This window comes from Notolabrus celidotus, chromosome 24 (assembly GCF_009762535.1).
Source record: "Notolabrus celidotus isolate fNotCel1 chromosome 24, fNotCel1.pri, whole genome shotgun sequence".
Taxonomy (NCBI): domain Eukaryota; kingdom Metazoa; phylum Chordata; class Actinopteri; order Labriformes; family Labridae; genus Notolabrus; species Notolabrus celidotus.
The window spans coordinates 9,653,232-9,669,183 of record NC_048295.1 but is presented as its reverse complement, the minus strand read 5'-3'; the positions used below and the strand labels follow the sequence as shown (position 1 = coordinate 9,669,183).

At 49.1% G+C, this 15,952-nt stretch overlaps 1 protein-coding gene and 3 long non-coding RNA genes across 12 annotated transcripts in view; all 4 read left to right on the top strand.

Annotated features, from left to right (window-relative positions):
- The window catches only part of LOC117808315, a 201,733-nt gene extending 192,816 nt beyond the window's left edge, over positions 1–8,917 (top strand). For 4 of the 6 annotated variants that reach the window (XM_034677988.1, XM_034677989.1, XM_034677990.1 and 1 more), the window contains 8 exons: positions 2–121; positions 445–581; positions 953–1,079; positions 2,444–2,533; positions 2,615–2,797; positions 2,907–3,042; positions 3,180–4,205; positions 4,729–8,072. In XM_034677988.1, coding sequence (XP_034533879.1) covers positions 2–121; positions 445–581; positions 953–1,079; positions 2,444–2,533; positions 2,615–2,797; positions 2,907–3,042; positions 3,180–4,205; positions 4,729–8,072 — 5,163 coding nt within the window. Of the gene's footprint in view, position 1; positions 122–444; positions 582–952; positions 1,080–2,443; positions 2,534–2,614; positions 2,798–2,906; positions 3,043–3,179; positions 4,206–4,728 lie in introns of all 6 variants that reach the window. The other 2 variants (XM_034677986.1, XM_034677987.1) reach the window with 2 other exon arrangements.
- Positions 8,918–10,819: 1,902 nt separating this feature from the next.
- Positions 10,820–15,821, top strand: LOC117808046. Of its 4 annotated transcripts, none has more exons than XR_004630110.1 (5): positions 10,820–11,007; positions 11,198–11,252; positions 11,336–11,386; positions 14,637–15,475; positions 15,560–15,821. It is a non-coding gene; the product is annotated as an uncharacterized LOC117808046 (long non-coding RNA). The 4 variants fall into 4 exon arrangements; XR_004630112.1 differs by lacking the exon at positions 10,820–11,007 and having other exon boundaries at positions 11,042–11,252; positions 14,637–15,235; positions 15,415–15,475; XR_004630111.1 differs by lacking the exon at positions 10,820–11,007 and having other exon boundaries at positions 11,042–11,252; positions 14,637–15,240; positions 15,419–15,475.
- LOC117808047 lies at positions 12,457–14,123 on the top strand. The gene is made up of 3 exons (XR_004630113.1): positions 12,457–13,292; positions 13,376–13,426; positions 13,541–14,123. It is a non-coding gene; the product is annotated as an uncharacterized LOC117808047 (long non-coding RNA).
- On the top strand, positions 14,253–14,639 carry LOC117808048. Its single transcript, XR_004630114.1, has 3 exons — positions 14,253–14,354; positions 14,438–14,488; positions 14,618–14,639. It is a non-coding gene; the product is annotated as an uncharacterized LOC117808048 (long non-coding RNA).
- Positions 15,822–15,952: the final 131 nt, after the last annotated feature.

Genomic DNA, 15,952 nt, shown 5'->3' with positions numbered 1-15,952 from the left:
GGTGACTCAGAGGCCCGGCTGTGACAAGATGAAATGTTTCTTCAGAGTCAGCTTCATGCCTCGGGACCCCGTGGAGCTGCTGCGGAGGGATGCGGTGGCGTTTGAATACCTCTATGTACAGGTGAAGCGAACTCCTGAAAAGAAACCCTCTCTATATAAAGTAATCTTCTGAACAATAAAGTTCAGTCTTTGATAATTACTGAAGCGAACGAGCCCTGGAGAAGCACAGCTAAACATCCTTCCTGTCAGAGATCAGTCTTTAGTGCGTCTGAGGGACTTCATCCCTTTGAAGGAGTCTCCAGCCTCAGAGGCCTCAGACCTTAAGAAAAACTTATTCCAGCTTGTTGTGAGCGCGCCGCTGCTCCAGTTCCTCGAAGCCGTCATCAAACACACTTCAGAGGCCGGGGTTCTAATGCAATATTCTCTCTGACTTCCTCCTCGCAGAGCTGCAACGACGTGGTGTTGGAAAGGTTCGGCCCGGAGCTGAAGTACGACGCCGCGCTGAGATTGGCCGCCTTGCAAATGTACATCCTCACGATGACGACGAGGCAGACTCAGAAGGTGTCGCTCAAATACATCCAGTAAGTTCTCGTGTCGATGCATTTTAGAAACATTGAATGACTGATGCAGAGATCTGTAGGCGTCTGTGTACTCTTGGGTAAGGTGGCGGACTGTGCAGCCAGTGTCAGGGTGAGTCCAGCAGAGAAAGTCTCCCTTTGAGTTCAGCAAGTTCCTGAAATGATCTGTAAATGATTCCTGTTTTTTCAAAGGGTGCCAAACACAAAGTCCTCCCCCTGTTCTGTTTTCTGCTCTGTAATTGTAATTGACAGCTTGTCCAAAAGTCGTCTAATTTCTAGCTCCTGCCGTCGAGCACTCAACCCAGAGCTGCTGAAAGCACTCTCTCTCCCTATGGGTTCATGTTAGACCTGAAATCAATCTCCCCTCTCTCCAGAAAGGAGTGGGGTCTGTCGCTGTTCCTGCCTCCCGTCGTGCTGTCCAGCATGAAAGAGAAGAACATCAAGAAAGCTCTGACGCACATCCTCAAAACCAACCAGAACCTCGTGCCTCCAGGGAAAAAAGTAAGCCTCTCTTTGTCTTTGTCTTTCCTCGCCCTTGTTAATAAACTTCTGACACACACACATGCACGCAAACACACACTGCCTGTCTGCTTTCTGATGCAATATCCCAAAATAGCCTCACCGCCGCCATGCTCAACCTTGTAAAGGTTCTCACCCTTGTCAACCTAAGACCTTTTGTCAAGCGAGGCCTTGAATAATAATGAGGAAGAGGAGCGTGCATAATCAGATATTCAGATTCACACACACACATGTTCCAGTCAGACGCTGATGAACCAACTTTAGTGGAACTTTGGAGCTTTGATAAAGTGAACTTGTGTGTTATAGAACAAGCAGACATCAAACTTTCTCAGACTGTAAGAAAATAACCTGAGAAACTTCAGGGAGTGGTTTACTTTAAGGAGGTTTGGGATAAGTTTAAAGAGGGTGTGTCGGTTTAGCTGAGCAATTAAAGGGATAGTTCTGATTCTTTTAAGTTGGGTTTTATGAGGTGCTTGTCAATCGTAACCTACCAGAGTAGGGGGGTGAGTCTCATGACTCACCAGGTCTTCATCCCTCAGCCTGAAATCATTCATTAAAGCTGGCACAGACTCATCAGATTAGCATTTCCCTGCGCCTGACTTTCATACGCCTGCATGTCATGTTCCTTTAAAAGCTTCATGTGTACGACGTCTGAAATATGTCCGTCAAATGTCACAGATATCGATCGTCTCCCTCTCGGCCTCCACGTCGTCCCCGCTCCTCATTTGCATTCACAGCCGTTAGCCGACACACTCATTAGAGGAAGATACGACCAAGCAACACCAATAAACCGGAGGACGCTGACGCTCTCTCATCAGTTATCACTCAGCCTTCACGCTCTTCAGGCGCCGTGCTGAAGACTGGGATGATTTTTTAATAGAGACGTCTGCTTTCTAACCAGCGAGGTCAGACGTTTCATTAGCCTTTTGTTTCTCAGACCGGCTGTGAGGCAGAATATCACCGGAGCAGACTCGGTGTGAGATTAAGGAGCGAGAGAGGAGAGAAAGAGTGAGGCACGTTCATGTGATCCTGCTTTAAAATGTAACTCTTCAGTAAATAGTTACAGTTAACATACACGCCTTCTATCTATCACTATCCCTGTCGCTTACTTTAACTCTTCCTGTCCCATTAAAGCTACTAACCATAGACCTTTCTGGAGTCCCTGAGCTCCTTGGTCTTTCCGGCTCACTTCAGACTGAAATGATCTAATGGGATGTAACAGAGAGTCAGTGGTCCACTTCCAAACGGCCTCACATCCTGACATTAGGAGACAGACGCGTGTTTAGGTTGATGTGGTTTTAAATGCTCTCTAATGTGTGTCTCTGCTCTTCTTCTTCTCTCTGCAGCTGACCGCTTTGCAGGCCAAGGTGCATTACCTGAGGTACCTCAGTGAACTCCGACTGTACGGAGGGAGGGAGTTCAAATCCATACTGCTGGTGAGGCTGAAAGAGATGTTTAAAATTCATGAGAAGAAAACGTTTGGTTTGTTTTTAACACTTTGATGAAACTCTCTGCAGCAAGGGGAGAAGCAGACGGACGTGACGCTGCTCGTCGGCCCTCGCTACGGCATCAGTCACGTCATCAACGCCCGGACCAACCTCGTGGCCCTGCTGGCCGACTTCAGCCACGTCAACCGCATCGAGATCCTCACCGAGGACGAGACCAACGTCCGGCTGGAGCTGCACGTTCTGGACGTGAGGGTGAGTCGGGTCTGTCTGAGTGCAAACGAACGTCATCTTTACCCTGCAGAATTATAACATATATCTCTTGCTCTATCTACCTCTCTGTCTCTGTGATGACTCTGCACAGCCCATCACGCTGATCATGGATTCAAGCGAAGCCATGAACCTGGCCTGTTTAACAGCAGGGTACTACCGCCTCCTAGTGGACGCAAGGAGGTCCATCTTCAGTGTGCCACACTGCAACAGCACCGGGGATGATATCAGTGAGCATGAAAAACAGACTCAGGGTCTAGAAATAATTTTGCAATGTAGTATAAAACCTCAAGAGTCTTAAAGTAGAGCCCCCTTAAATATATTGAACATGTGAATTAATCAGGGTTTGTTTTGCTCCGGTCTGAAGGTCAGGATCGGGTCCTGGAGTGGCCGTACAGCACATCTCTAGGCTACAACGAGGAGCAAATCCAGGGAGAGGTCTACAACAGGGACTCGCAGTATTCTGACAACGGGCAGAGAGAAAACAACATCTCTCCGTACTTCCATGAACCCCAAAACCCTGACAGAGACCTCAGGGGGCGAGGAAGTCCTGTCCCTCCTCCTCTCCCTCCTGCGACCAGACACAAAACTCAAGACTCGCCCCGCAGCGCCAAAGTGTCATTTATATTCGGGGGCGACCCACCTTTGACTAAACCGAAGAACTTGGGCTACGAACGACTGTTAGAGAGCCCCGAGGGGCCGGACCACAGACCGCCCTACTTGCACAATAACTCAGACTTCCGGGGACAGGACAGGGTGCCGTTTCAGTTCAGCGGTCTGACTCACGTCTACAGTAACATCATAACGGAGGAGGGCGCAGAGGAGCCGGTGCTGAGGGATCTTTTTTATCGAGACACGACAGACGACGCAGAGGACGACGACGACGCCTCCTGTGAGGAGGACTCCACAGGGGGGACGCCCGTCTGCGAGGACCGAGAGGGCGGAGGTGAGAACTGCGGGCACCAAAGCGGAGGGTTAGCCACGGCAGCCGGCAAAGCCACCTTCCTGAAGATCTCCGGCTCCACCGACGACATCATCGACCTCACGTCGCTGCCTCCTCCCGAAGGAGACCAAGGCCTTGACGAGGACGAGGACGACACGCTGCTGGAGACGCTGAACCTCGCCATCGCAGCGCCGCCGCCGGGGTTCCGGGACAGCTCGGACGAGGACACGGCACCGGAGGGGAGGCCGCTGAGCACGCACGACAACGACGACATCCCGGTGTCGTTGATTGACGCCGTTCCGACGCACGGGGAGGCGGAGGGGAGCAGGGCCGGGGAGAGGAGGCTGGAGAACGCGGTAGTGCATACTCTGCAGGCGCTGGAGGCTCTGTCTGTGTCTGAACAGAGGCCTCCGCCGCCGCCGCCGCCCCCAAACCATCATCATCATCCAGGTCGGTTTATGACTGATGTCGTGGTTCATTGTTTTGAGCCTTTTTGCAACCAGGCCAGCAAAAGAGACCCTGTCTTACATCCTTTATTTGAAGTTTTACGGTACATCATCTCTCCTTGTCAGACATGTTTTTGCTCCTCCTTTTATAGAAAATGTGGATTATTAAATTACAAAGTTTCACCCTTTTGCTTGGATTTATTTTTGTCTTTCCTACCTTCTCTCCATCCCATGTTTTTAGCACCCTGTGACTCTCTAAGGCTGCAAAATGTCACAGCATAAAAGTCTGAATTTATCACTTCATTTTAAAAAGTGATGATTTCTGTCTCTTCATGCAGACATTTCACCTGGTTAGACTTTGGGGTTTATTTTGGAGGGACATTTTGCATATTTACTCAGATCGTGCAGGTCTGCTCTGTTTGTAAGAAACACTGGTTTGTGCATCATGGGATGCCAAATTAAAAGCACACTTCTTGCAACTGTTCACTGTATTTTGAAATACTCATTTCATCTCTCTTCTCCTCCAGGTGCCTACGCCTCTCGGGGCTTCAGCCCGGAGCCCTCCTCTGATTCCGGCAACGAGACCAACTCCTCCGAGATGACGGAAATCTCCGAACTTGCTGCTACTCACCGGCTCAGCGAGAGCCACATGCGTCTCCTGGTCGCCACGAGAGAAGGGTACCAACCTTTGCTCGAGGAGAAAACCGAATTCCCCGTCTCGCCCAGCACCACCGGGACGATACAGAAAAGACCTCGTAGTCCGACACGCCACCTTCAGCCTCCTGCGGTTCCTCCGAGACGGAGCCCTCTGCTGGACGTCCCCACCACGGGACAGGAGAGCTCGGAGATGAGGGCCCACGCGAACCTCTCGGCCACTCTGCAGCGCCCCAGTTCAACGACACCGGGGGGCAAGCATCACAAGAAGTCTGCAGACTCCAGCGGGAAGTACAACACCTTCAGCACAAGGGACGGGTATCGAGGGGAGACTAGTGGGAGCCGCGGCCGGCTGGACTTGGACCAGCGCACGTCGTTCTGCGAGCGAGGGGAGTTTCAAAGACGACAGAACTCTTTTATGGCTGAGAACTCTGCAGCAGAGAGCCTCGGGATGAACAGCCACGCCCACGACCATCACAGAAACCCCCGCCCCTCCTCCGCTACCTCCGATCGGCCGTTAGAGTCCGTCAACATGGCGGACCGTCACGCAGATAACGGAGCCGGTGCCGCGGATCAAGAAGAACATCTAGTCGTAGCATCGTTGTTGTCCCCGACCAAAAAAGCCAGATCCGGGGGGTCCGAGCAGGGGTCGGATTCACACAGCGACCACCCTCCTATGTCCAGACAGCAGAGCGTTGCCCGGTTGTGCGAGTACCATCTCGCGAAAAGGATTTCAAACCTGCAAGGAGAGGCCCAGAGCTCCCTTCAGGGGTCTCTGTGCTCCTCTCTGGATGCTGGAGGCAGCACAAACAGCAGTGCGTGCGCCACCCCGACAGACTCCCCTCTGGGTCCTGGTCCTTATGAGTCAAAGCATCACCACCTGCAAAGGCACCCTCTTTCCAGTTCCTCTTCATCTCTGCTCAGGGTGTTTAACTACGACGACAACAAACCTGGAGTCCCTCGCGGGGTCCCCGGTCAGAGCGCTCAGGGAAAGGACCCACACCCTCACGCAGATCCCGCCCTCCTCCGCAAAATGCTGCCGAACATCCACGCCCCCACTCCCGCTCCCGAACCGGCCCGCCCCTCGTCCGCAACGCCGTCAAAGCATAAAGAGTCGACGGGTACCGGGAAGAAGGCTCACAACGATCTGCACCCGAAACAACAAGCCAGCCTGAAGAGTCTGAACCAGAAGGAGGGCAGCGAGGCCTACAGGCAGCTGATCAACTATCTCACAGTGAGCCAGATGCATCAGGGCGGGAAGCTGCACAGTGCGGGCATGGGCGCGGCCGTCAAAAAGGACACCAGGCGTTTCATCACGAGCAACCCTCAGCTCGTCGAGATGGTGAAGAACAGAGGGAACACCATCGCCCGCTGCCCCTGCATGCCTTCCTCTGCGTCGTCCCCCTTTCTCACCCCTAACTCTGCCCCCATGCCGCTCGCCAATAAGAACCAGCGGTCTTACCATTCAGCCACACTCCCCGCCAAACTCAAGAGAAGCCCGGAGATGCATTCTCAGACTCTGAACGACAATCTGGACTTCAGGCCGGGCACTTCGGAGAGGAGGAGCTCCTTCTCTGGTCTGGAGAGTGAGCTGGAGAGGAGCGGTATGGACCAGGAGCAGTTTCTGTCCATGTATAAAGGAGAGGGCTGTATCAGCCCGGACGAGAGATTCATGGAGGACGGGGGTAACAGCAGCCGGGCTCCACCTCGATCAAGGAGCCAACCTAGCGGCACGACGGACGACTGGTTCCGATCGGAACCGAGAACGAAGCACGTGGTCCGTCAGTCTTCGCATCAGCGTCCGAGCGATTCTCTGTGCTTCTCTACGGCCCCGAACGCGAGCGGTCAACGACCCGACTACAACACCATGTCTCTGGGAAAAGGAGACCACCCTTCAGCTTTTATCAGGCAGACCTCAACCGGTCCAAGGGCTTGCATCACTTCCCCAAACCGTAACCCGCAATCACCTCCTCCTCCCCCGCCTCCTCCTCCACCGCCTCCTCCTTGTCTGCTGCCTCTTCCCGTGCAAGCCAACACGAGCTCCAGCAACTCAGGATGCCAACAGGACTCCACGCAGTACCGGCCCAATCAGAACCACATTCAAACTCTTACCCTAGCCCCAGATTCCTTGAGCAGTAGCCTGCAGCGGGGTCGGGAGCTCAAGCGGAGCTCCAGCAACGTGACCGCCGGCTCCGGTAGCGTGGAGGTCCTGTTCGATAAGCCCACTCGGAGCAGGAGCCAGCAGCCCTTGTCGCCGTCCGTGCCCCAGCAAGGCGAGACGAAAGTCCAGCGAAGGCAAGCGAGGAAGCGGCTCTCCAAGAGCTACTCCCAGGGCTCCGTGTCCTCCCACACCTCCTGCTGGTCCTCGGGCAGCAGGTTGGACTGCAGAAGGGCTTCCGTCGCGTTCCCGCTGCAGAAAGACGGGAAACACGTCAAGGGCTCTCAAAAACTGGACACCAGTCCCTGGAGATGCAACGGGCCCTTCAGCTACTGCTTCTTCAAACGGAAGTGCGAGGGCGAGGAGGACGACGCGGAGTGGGAGCGGCCCAGACGAGGCCGCGGCGGTAGCGATATCAACACCTGCGATAACGCCGCCGCATCCGCCATATTCCCGTGCGGCGCGGCGTTGGATGCGGCCGGGGAGCAGCTGTACGGGGAGGTCCTCAACAACATGAGCTTCAGCGACCGTCTGGCGAGAATCAACGCGCTCAAGGACCGCATGTACGGCTTCCCTTCCGGCTTCACCGACGTCCGCCGCGACGCAAGCGAACTGATCGCGCTGGTGAGGTCCAGCATCGGGCGTTGCGACCGGGGAGCCCAGATGCCTCTGCAGGACGTCTCCCAGTTCAAGCAGCTCCTCTCCGTGGAGTCCAAAGAGCTGGGCCGGGCGTGCCGCAGGATGGCACAAGCCCACGGCACTCCCGAGGAGATGCTGCTCGCCGTGACTTGTAGTTTCCAGGTGCTGTGCTGCCTCTGCGAAGCCTGCATGTGTCTGGTGCGAGGGCTCGGAGCGTCGGCCTCGCACCAGCAGCGGGAGGTCGTGGCGAAGGTGGACGAGGTCGTCATGAACTACATATGTTTGCTGAAAGCCGCCGAAGCCGCAACGGTGGGAGCGCCCGGGGAGCACAGCGTGAAAGCCCTGGTCCGCCACTCCAGCACCATGTCGGCCATTGCTAACGCACTCACCCGCTCCCTTAAAACGCTGCTTAGCAAGTAGAGGCTCCTCCTTATGCTTTCTAGCGTGGCCTAAGCAGTCAGTAGAGGTCTTTGAGCATCTTGTCACGTCTCCAGGGTCTCCAGGGTCTTCATATCAACAAACATCACGCGTAAGACTCTGAGGTCCGAGCAAGATGCCGAAAGGCCGTCCGGTCTGACTCCACTTGCCGTTTCTGATGACACTATTTACAAAGCCATGCCGTCACAGACCTTTGTATCACGACCCAATAGAAACCCTCTTACCTGTGCATTATGTATGAAAATAAAAGATGTAAATAATGTACATTTATATATATATATATATATATAAACACTTGTATGATTTGCCGTAGCAGTTTGAAGAAGCCACAGAGTATTCCTCTTGATTTGCTCTGGAGTGAATTCACCTTCAGTTCACTGAGTTCATAAAGTGCAGTTTTAATCCAGATATTTATTATTGCGATATTAAAAACTGTAGACGCGAGTCGCAGTCCGCCAGGCGAGGAGGTTTTTCTATTCACAGGGTAAGCGTTGAAGCGAACGTGTGCGGCGTTTGGGGCACTGACGTCACGCCGCATTCTCCACACGTGATCGCATAGATTATTTTCAGAGGAGCGATGGTACGCTAAATACACGTATGAATAAAGATGCCACGATATTCACGGTTTATAATATTTCAGATTGTATAAATTATTTTTAAGGCTTTGTGTTTTATTTTCATCTGTTTTGAAATGAGTTCTGTGCTTTAAAGATTTATTATTCCACAACATGTACCAGGATGCAGTTCTGCCTCTTGGCGTTCATTTATGTTGATTTTTCTTTTTTCAGTAATCCACCACTCTATTAAAAACACATTTTTACAGATAACACCCACTCGTGTGTTTTTTTTTTTGAACGGTGCAGCCGATACCTGAAATTCAACGTCTAAAAATGAGTCATGTCTGCTTGCAGATGAGCTGCCCCTGCTGCATGTGGTGTGAATGATGTGTAGCAGTCCCCCACCCCACCCTACCTTCAAGCTTGCAGCCCAAAGTGCTTCACAAAGACAGAGAGACAGAAAACAACAGCAACAGCTAAATTAACGATACAAGAGTAAAATGAAAGAGAGGAATGTGATGTGAAAGACTTGAAAATAGAAATGTAATAATATCAATCAATTGAGTAAAATAAAATAAAAACTATCAATCAAATACAATAAATGAATTCAATAAAATCAATGAATGAATTAAATAGCGGAAGGGTCAGTGCAGTGTCAGGCAGTGTCTGCCTGCTTCAGCCCGCTTCCTTAGACCGCTTAGGGCGAAGACCCGTGGGCAAAGACTATGCGAGGGCCAGGTCAAGCGAGGGCTGGGGAATAGCGAGGGTTGGGGTAAGCGAGTCCACCTGCGCAAGTCAACTGAGCAGAGGCAACTGAGTAGAGGTTCCGTGAAACTTCCAAAGTAAAACATTCAGAAAGTTCTCTGACGTGTAGTGACTCAGTGTGACCACCAGAGAGCAGCAGATCCTCTTTATTTTCTCTCTGTGTGTGTGTCCGTCCGTCCCTTTATGGAGCCAGGTAAGCTCTGTATAAGTTATAATTGATGACATTATGTGTGCCTGTGTGTTAGTTTGAAGCATGAGAAATGTTAGTGTGTGTGTGTGTGTTTGTTGCAGGTTGCTGAACAGTGTTCACATGTCAGTGGTTAATAAAAAATGTATCATGTGTTTGATTTGCAGAAAGTGTTCCTGTGAGTTTTTTCAAATACCAAGCTGTTGACAATTACAGCTTCTGACTTTTGTTTGCTGCGTACGGATCTAAAGGGTAAATATAAATCTAAAGGTTAAGTACAAATCTAAAGGGTGAATATAAGTATAAATGTTAAATCCAAATCTAAAGGGTAAATATAAGATAAGATATTACTTTATTGATCCCCCGGGGGGGAAATTCAGTTGTTACAGCAACCCAGACATAAGTATAATGAAGAAGAAGTTTCAACAAGTCAAATATTGAAACTTGAAACAAGTATAAATGTTAAATACAAATTTAAAGGGTATTTATAAAAAATAAATGTTAAATACAAATCTAATTATTAAATATAAATGCACATTTCACTTAAAATGTCTTGACATGTTTTCTATAAATTAATTTATCTTTTTATTGTATTTCTTTTGAACTTGTTTGAGCAAAAAACAACGAGGGGTCAACGAGGGGTCAGCCGTGACAGCTTCCGGGTCAGCGGTTGACAGCGTCTAACCGGAAACACGTCATCATTGTGCGCACCTGGCGCAGGTAATCAGAGGAGCAGTCAAAACCGGGTAAATCCAGCGAGTAGCTTCAGTCTGAACAGCAGTCCTCTCTTGAGAGGACCTCTCCTGCAAGGACTGCTGCTCAGACTGGACCGCCAGACCGCCAGACCAGATCCCCTCGCCCCGAGGCATCGCTGCACTTCCGGCATGCGAGGATTCCCTCAGGAGTGAGCCATGAAGACTACAGTCCTGACCCCCTTCAGTGGACCTCCAGAAAATGTGCGTCAGTCTCTTGGATGTGGGTGACCTGGAAGCTTGTTGTAGGCGGACTGAATTTGTGAACCCTGCTTTGGGCAGAGTGTGGGGGGTTAAGCTTACGCTAGCTTAAGGTTCAGATGGTGTTTCCTTTGCTGCAATTTGAATTTGATTTCTGTTTGCTTGTGAATATGTGAAGTACTCTAGTTCTAGAACAACAGACCCAGACTCTAAACGTATTTGACTGTGTTGACTTTTATGGGTCTAGTTCTTGAACTGGTACAGAACATTTATGAACAAGTGCTGGATTTCGGTTTGAATTCATGTGGAGGTGGGCCAGGCTGGATTTCAAGTTAGTTGTGGTTTGACCCCTCGTGGTCTGCTTGAATGTTGGGGGGATCATTGAAGGTGTAACTACTGGCTCCCATTGGTCAAAGATCCTGAGAGACTGACACAGGTTTATGGATGGGAGTTAAGTTAAGTACCTCCTTCAATTCCTCTTTTACTTCCTCCCTTCACTCCCTTCACTCACTCCCTCACTCCCTTCACTCACTCCCTTCACTCACTCCCTTGACTTCACTCCCTCACTCCCTTCACTCCTCCCTCTCTTGCTGAAATGTGGACATATTGTGATGGAGCCTTTGTTTTTCTCTGTGTTGTATTTAGAGTGTTTCCTGTTGGTCCTTTGCTTGAGGTGGAAAGACTTGAAGCCAGTGAAGTGGTAAGTAGGGTAACATGATTTGAGGGTTGATTTGAAAGATGGTAAAGGATGTGATTTAATTGAATCCTTTGATTTCTTCTGAGGTCTGGATCCACGCCCTGGTCCAGTTCCAGAGGAAAGCAGATGAGCCCAAGGTGTGTGTGTAGATTGTATTTAATTGTACATTGATGCTGAAGTGTCCCAACACCCTGTAATGCACGATGTGTGCATGTGTGCATGTGTGTGTGTGTGTGTGTGTGTGTGTGTGTGTTTTTTTGGAGGAACTCTGGACCCCCATAGATGTCCTGCTGCTGCCCTCCCACAACCAGCACTGGTTGTCCTGAGACCAGATGACTACGCTCCGTTGACAGGAGGAGGATGTCCATGAACCAGGAGAGGTGTCAGTGTCTTGGATGTAGATGACCTGGAAGCTTGTTGTAGGCGGACTGAATTTGTGAACCCTGCTTTGGGCAGAGTGTGGGGGGTCAGGCTTGCGCTAGCTTAAGGTTCAGATGGTGTTTCCTTTGCTGCAATTTGAATTTGATTTCTTTGTGCTTGTGAATATATGTGAAGTACTCTAGTTCTAGAACAGACCCATAAAAGTCAACACAGTCACTATACGTTAAGAGTCTGGGTCTAGTTCTTGAACTGGTACAGAACATTTATGAACAAGTGCTGGATTTCGGTTTGAATTCATGTGGAGGTGGGCCAGGCTGGATTTCAAGTTAGTTGTGGTTTGACCCCTCGTGGTCTGCTTGAATGTTGGGGGGATCATTGAAGGTGTAACTACTGGCTCCCATTGGTCAAAGATCCTGAGAGACTGACACAGAGGTTTCTGGATGGGAGTTAAGTTAAGTACCTCCTTCAATTCCTTCACTCCTCCCTCTCTTGCTGAAATGTGGACATATTGTGATGGAGCCTTTGTTTTTCTCTGTGTTGTATTTAGAGTGTTTCCTGTTGGTCCTTTGCTTGAGGTGGAAAGACTTGAAGCCAGTGAAGTGGTAAGTAGGGTAACATGATTTGAGGGTTGATTTGAAAGATGGTAAAGGATGTGATTTAATTGAATCCTTTGATTTCTCCTGAGGTCTGGATCCACGCCCTGGTCCAGTTCCAGAAGAAAGCAGATGAGCCCAAGGTGTGTGTAGATTATATTTAATTGTACATTGGTGTTGAAGTGTCCCAACACCCTGTAATGCACGATGTGTGCGTGTGCGTGTGCGTGTGTGTGTGTGTGTGTGTGTGTGTGTTTTTTTTCGAGGAACTCTGGACCCCCATAGATGTCCTGCTGCTGCTGCCCTCCCACAACCAGTGCTGGTTGTCCTGAGACCAGATGACGACGCTCCGTTGACAGGAGGAGGATGTCCATGAACCAGGAGAGGTGTCAGTCTCTTAGATATGGATGACCTGGAAGCTTGTTGTAGGCGGACTGAATTTGTGAACCCTGCTTTGGGCAGAGTGTGGGGGGTCAGGCTTGCGCTAGCTTAAGGTTCAGATGGTGTTTCCTTCGCTGCTATTTGAATTTGATTTCTTTGTGCTTGTGAATATATGTGAAGTACTCTAGTTCTAGAACAACAGACCCAGACTCTAAACGTATTTGACTGTGTTGACTTTTATGGGTCTAGTTCTTGAACTGGTACAGAACATTTATGAACAAGTGCTGGATTTCGGTTTGAATTCATGTGGAGGTGGGCCAGGCTGGATTTCAAGTTAGTTGTGGTTTGACCCCTCGTGGTCTGCTTGAATGTTGGGGGATCATTGAAGGTGTAACTACTGGCTCCCATTGGTCAAAGATCCTGAGAGACTGACACAGGTTTATGGATTGGAGTTAAGTTAAGTACCTCCTTCAATTCCTCTGTTACTTCATCCCTTCACTCCCTTCACTCACTCCCTCACTCCCTTCACTCACTCCCTTGACTTCACTCCCTCACTCCCTTCACTCCTCCCTCTCTTGCTGAAATGTGGACATATTGTGATGGAGCCTTTGTTTTTCTCTGTGTTGTATTTAGAGTGTTTCCTGTTGGTCCTTTGCTTGAGGTGGAAAGACTTGAAGCCAGTGAAGTGGTAAGTAGGGTAACATGATTTGAGGGTTGATTTGAAAGATGGTAAAGGATGTGATTTAATTGAATCCTTTGATTTCTTCTGAGGTCTGGATCCACGCCCTGGTCCAGTTCCAGAGGAAAGCAGATGAGCCCAAGGTGTGTGTGTAGATTGTAATTAATTGTACATTGATGCTTTAGTGTCCCAACACCCTGTAATGCACGATGTGTGCGTGTGTGTGTGTGTGTGTGTATGTGTGGTTTTTTTTTGAGGAACTCTGGACCCCCATAGATGTCCTGCTGCTGCCCTCCCACAACCAGCGCTGGTTGTCCTGAGACCAGATGACTACGCTCCGTTGACAGGAGGAGGATGTCCATGAACCAGGAGAGGTGTCAGTCTCTTAGATGTGGATGACCTGGAAGCTTGTTGTAGGCGGACTGAATTTGTGAACCCTGCTTTGGGCAGAGTGTGGGGGGTCAGGCTTGCGCTAGCTTAAGGTTCAGATGGTGTTTCCTTTGCTGCAATTTGAATTTGATTTCTTTGTGCTTGTGAATATATGTGAAGTACTCTAGTTCTAGAACAACAGACCCAGACTCTAAACGTATTTGACTGTGTTGACTTTTATGGGTCTAGTTCTTGAACTGGTACAGAACATTTATGAACAAGTGCTGGATTTCGGTTTGAATTCATGTGGAGGTGGGCCAGGCTGGATTTCAAGTTAGTTGTGGTTTGACCCCTCGTGGTCTGCTTGAATGTTGGGGGGATCATTGAAGGTGTAACTACTGGCTCCCATTGGTCAAAGATCCTGAGAGACTGACACAGGTTTATGGATTGGAGTTAAGTTAAGTACCTCCTTCAATTCTTCTGTTACTTCCTCCCTTCACTCCCTTCACTCACTCCCTCACTCCCTGCACTCACTCCCTTCACTCACTCCCTTGACTTCACTCCCTCACTCCCTTCACTCCTCCCTCTCTTGCTGAAATATGGACATATTGTGATGGAGCCTTTGTTTTTCTCTGTGTTGTATTTAGAGTGTTTCCTGTTGGTCCTTTGCTTGAGGTGGAAAGACTTGAAGCCAGTGAAGTGGTAAGTGGGGTAACATGATTTGAGGGTTGATTAGAAAGCTGGTAAAGGATGTGATTTAATTGAATCCTTTGATTTCCTCTGAGGTCTGGATCCACGCCCTGGTCCAGTTCCAGAGGAAAGCAGATGAGCCCAAGGTGTGTGTGTAGATTGTAGTTAATTGTACATTGATGCTTTAGTGTCCCAACACCCTGTAATGCACGATGTGTGCATGTGTGTGTGTGTGTGTGTGTGTGTGTGTGTTTTGTATGTGTGGTTTTTTTGAGGAACTCTGGACCCCCATAGATGTGCTGCTGCTGCCCTCCCACAACCAACAGACCACCCCCCCTCATCCTGAGGCCTCACCGATGAGGGATCCACCCATCCTGGAAATGCAGTCTGCCATGAGGTCTACAGTCCCGACCCCCTTCAGTGGACCTCCCGAAAATGTGTGTCGGTCTCTTAGATGTGGATGACCTGGAAGCTTGTTGTAGATGGACTGAATTTGTGAACCCTGCTTTGGGCAGAGTGTGGGGGGTCAAGCTTGCGCTAGCTTAAGGTTCAGATGGTGTTTCCTTCACTGCAATTTGAATTTGATTTCTTTGTGCTTGTGAATATATGTGAAGTACTCTAGTTCTAGAACAACAGACCCATAAAAGTCAACACAGTCACTATACGTTAAGAGTCTGGGTCTAGTTCTTGAACTGGTACAGAACATTATGAACAAGTGATGGATCTCAGTTTGAGTTGATGTGTGGAGGTGGGCCAGGCTGGATTTGAAGTTAGTTGTGGTTTGACTTCTTGTGGTCTGCTTGAATGTTGGGGGGATCATTGAAGGTGTAACTACTGGCTCCCATTGGTCAAAGATCCTGAGAGACTGACACAGGTTTATGGATGGGAGTTAAGTTAAGTACCTCCTTCAATTCCTCTGTTACTTCCTCCCTTCACTCACTCACTCCCTCACTCCCTTCACTCACTCCCTTCACTCACTCCCTTGACTTCACTCCCTCACTCCCTTCACTCCCCTCTCTTGCTGAAATGTGGACATATTGTGATGGAGCCTTTGTTTTTCTCTGTGTTGTAGTTAGAGTGTGTTTCCTGTTGGTCCTTTGCTTGAGGTGGAAAGACTTGAAGCCAGTGAAGTGGTAAGTAGGGTAACATGATTTGAGGGTTGATTTGAAAGATGGTAAAGGATGTGATTTAATTGAATCCTTTTGATTTCCTCTGAGGTCTGGATCCACGCCCTGGTCCAGTTCCAGAGGAAAGCAGATGAGCCCAAGGTGGGTAGCTTATTTTATGTAATTGATCAATGTAAAATGTTCAATCTAAATCTTATTGTTCAACCTTCAATCTGAATGTAATGGACAAATGTTGAAACGTAATAGATCAACATTAAATCTATATGTTCAGTCCAAATTTTCAATGTTAAATCAGATTTTTCAATCTAAATGTTGTTCAACATTAAATCTTATTGATCAATGTTAAATGTAAATGCCAAAATCTTCAGTATTCAATGTTAAATGTAAATAGTAAACATTTAAGTAAATAGTAAACATTAAAGTAAATACTAATCATTATTTTTAACATTAAAATAAACATTCAAGTAAATAGTAAACATTAGT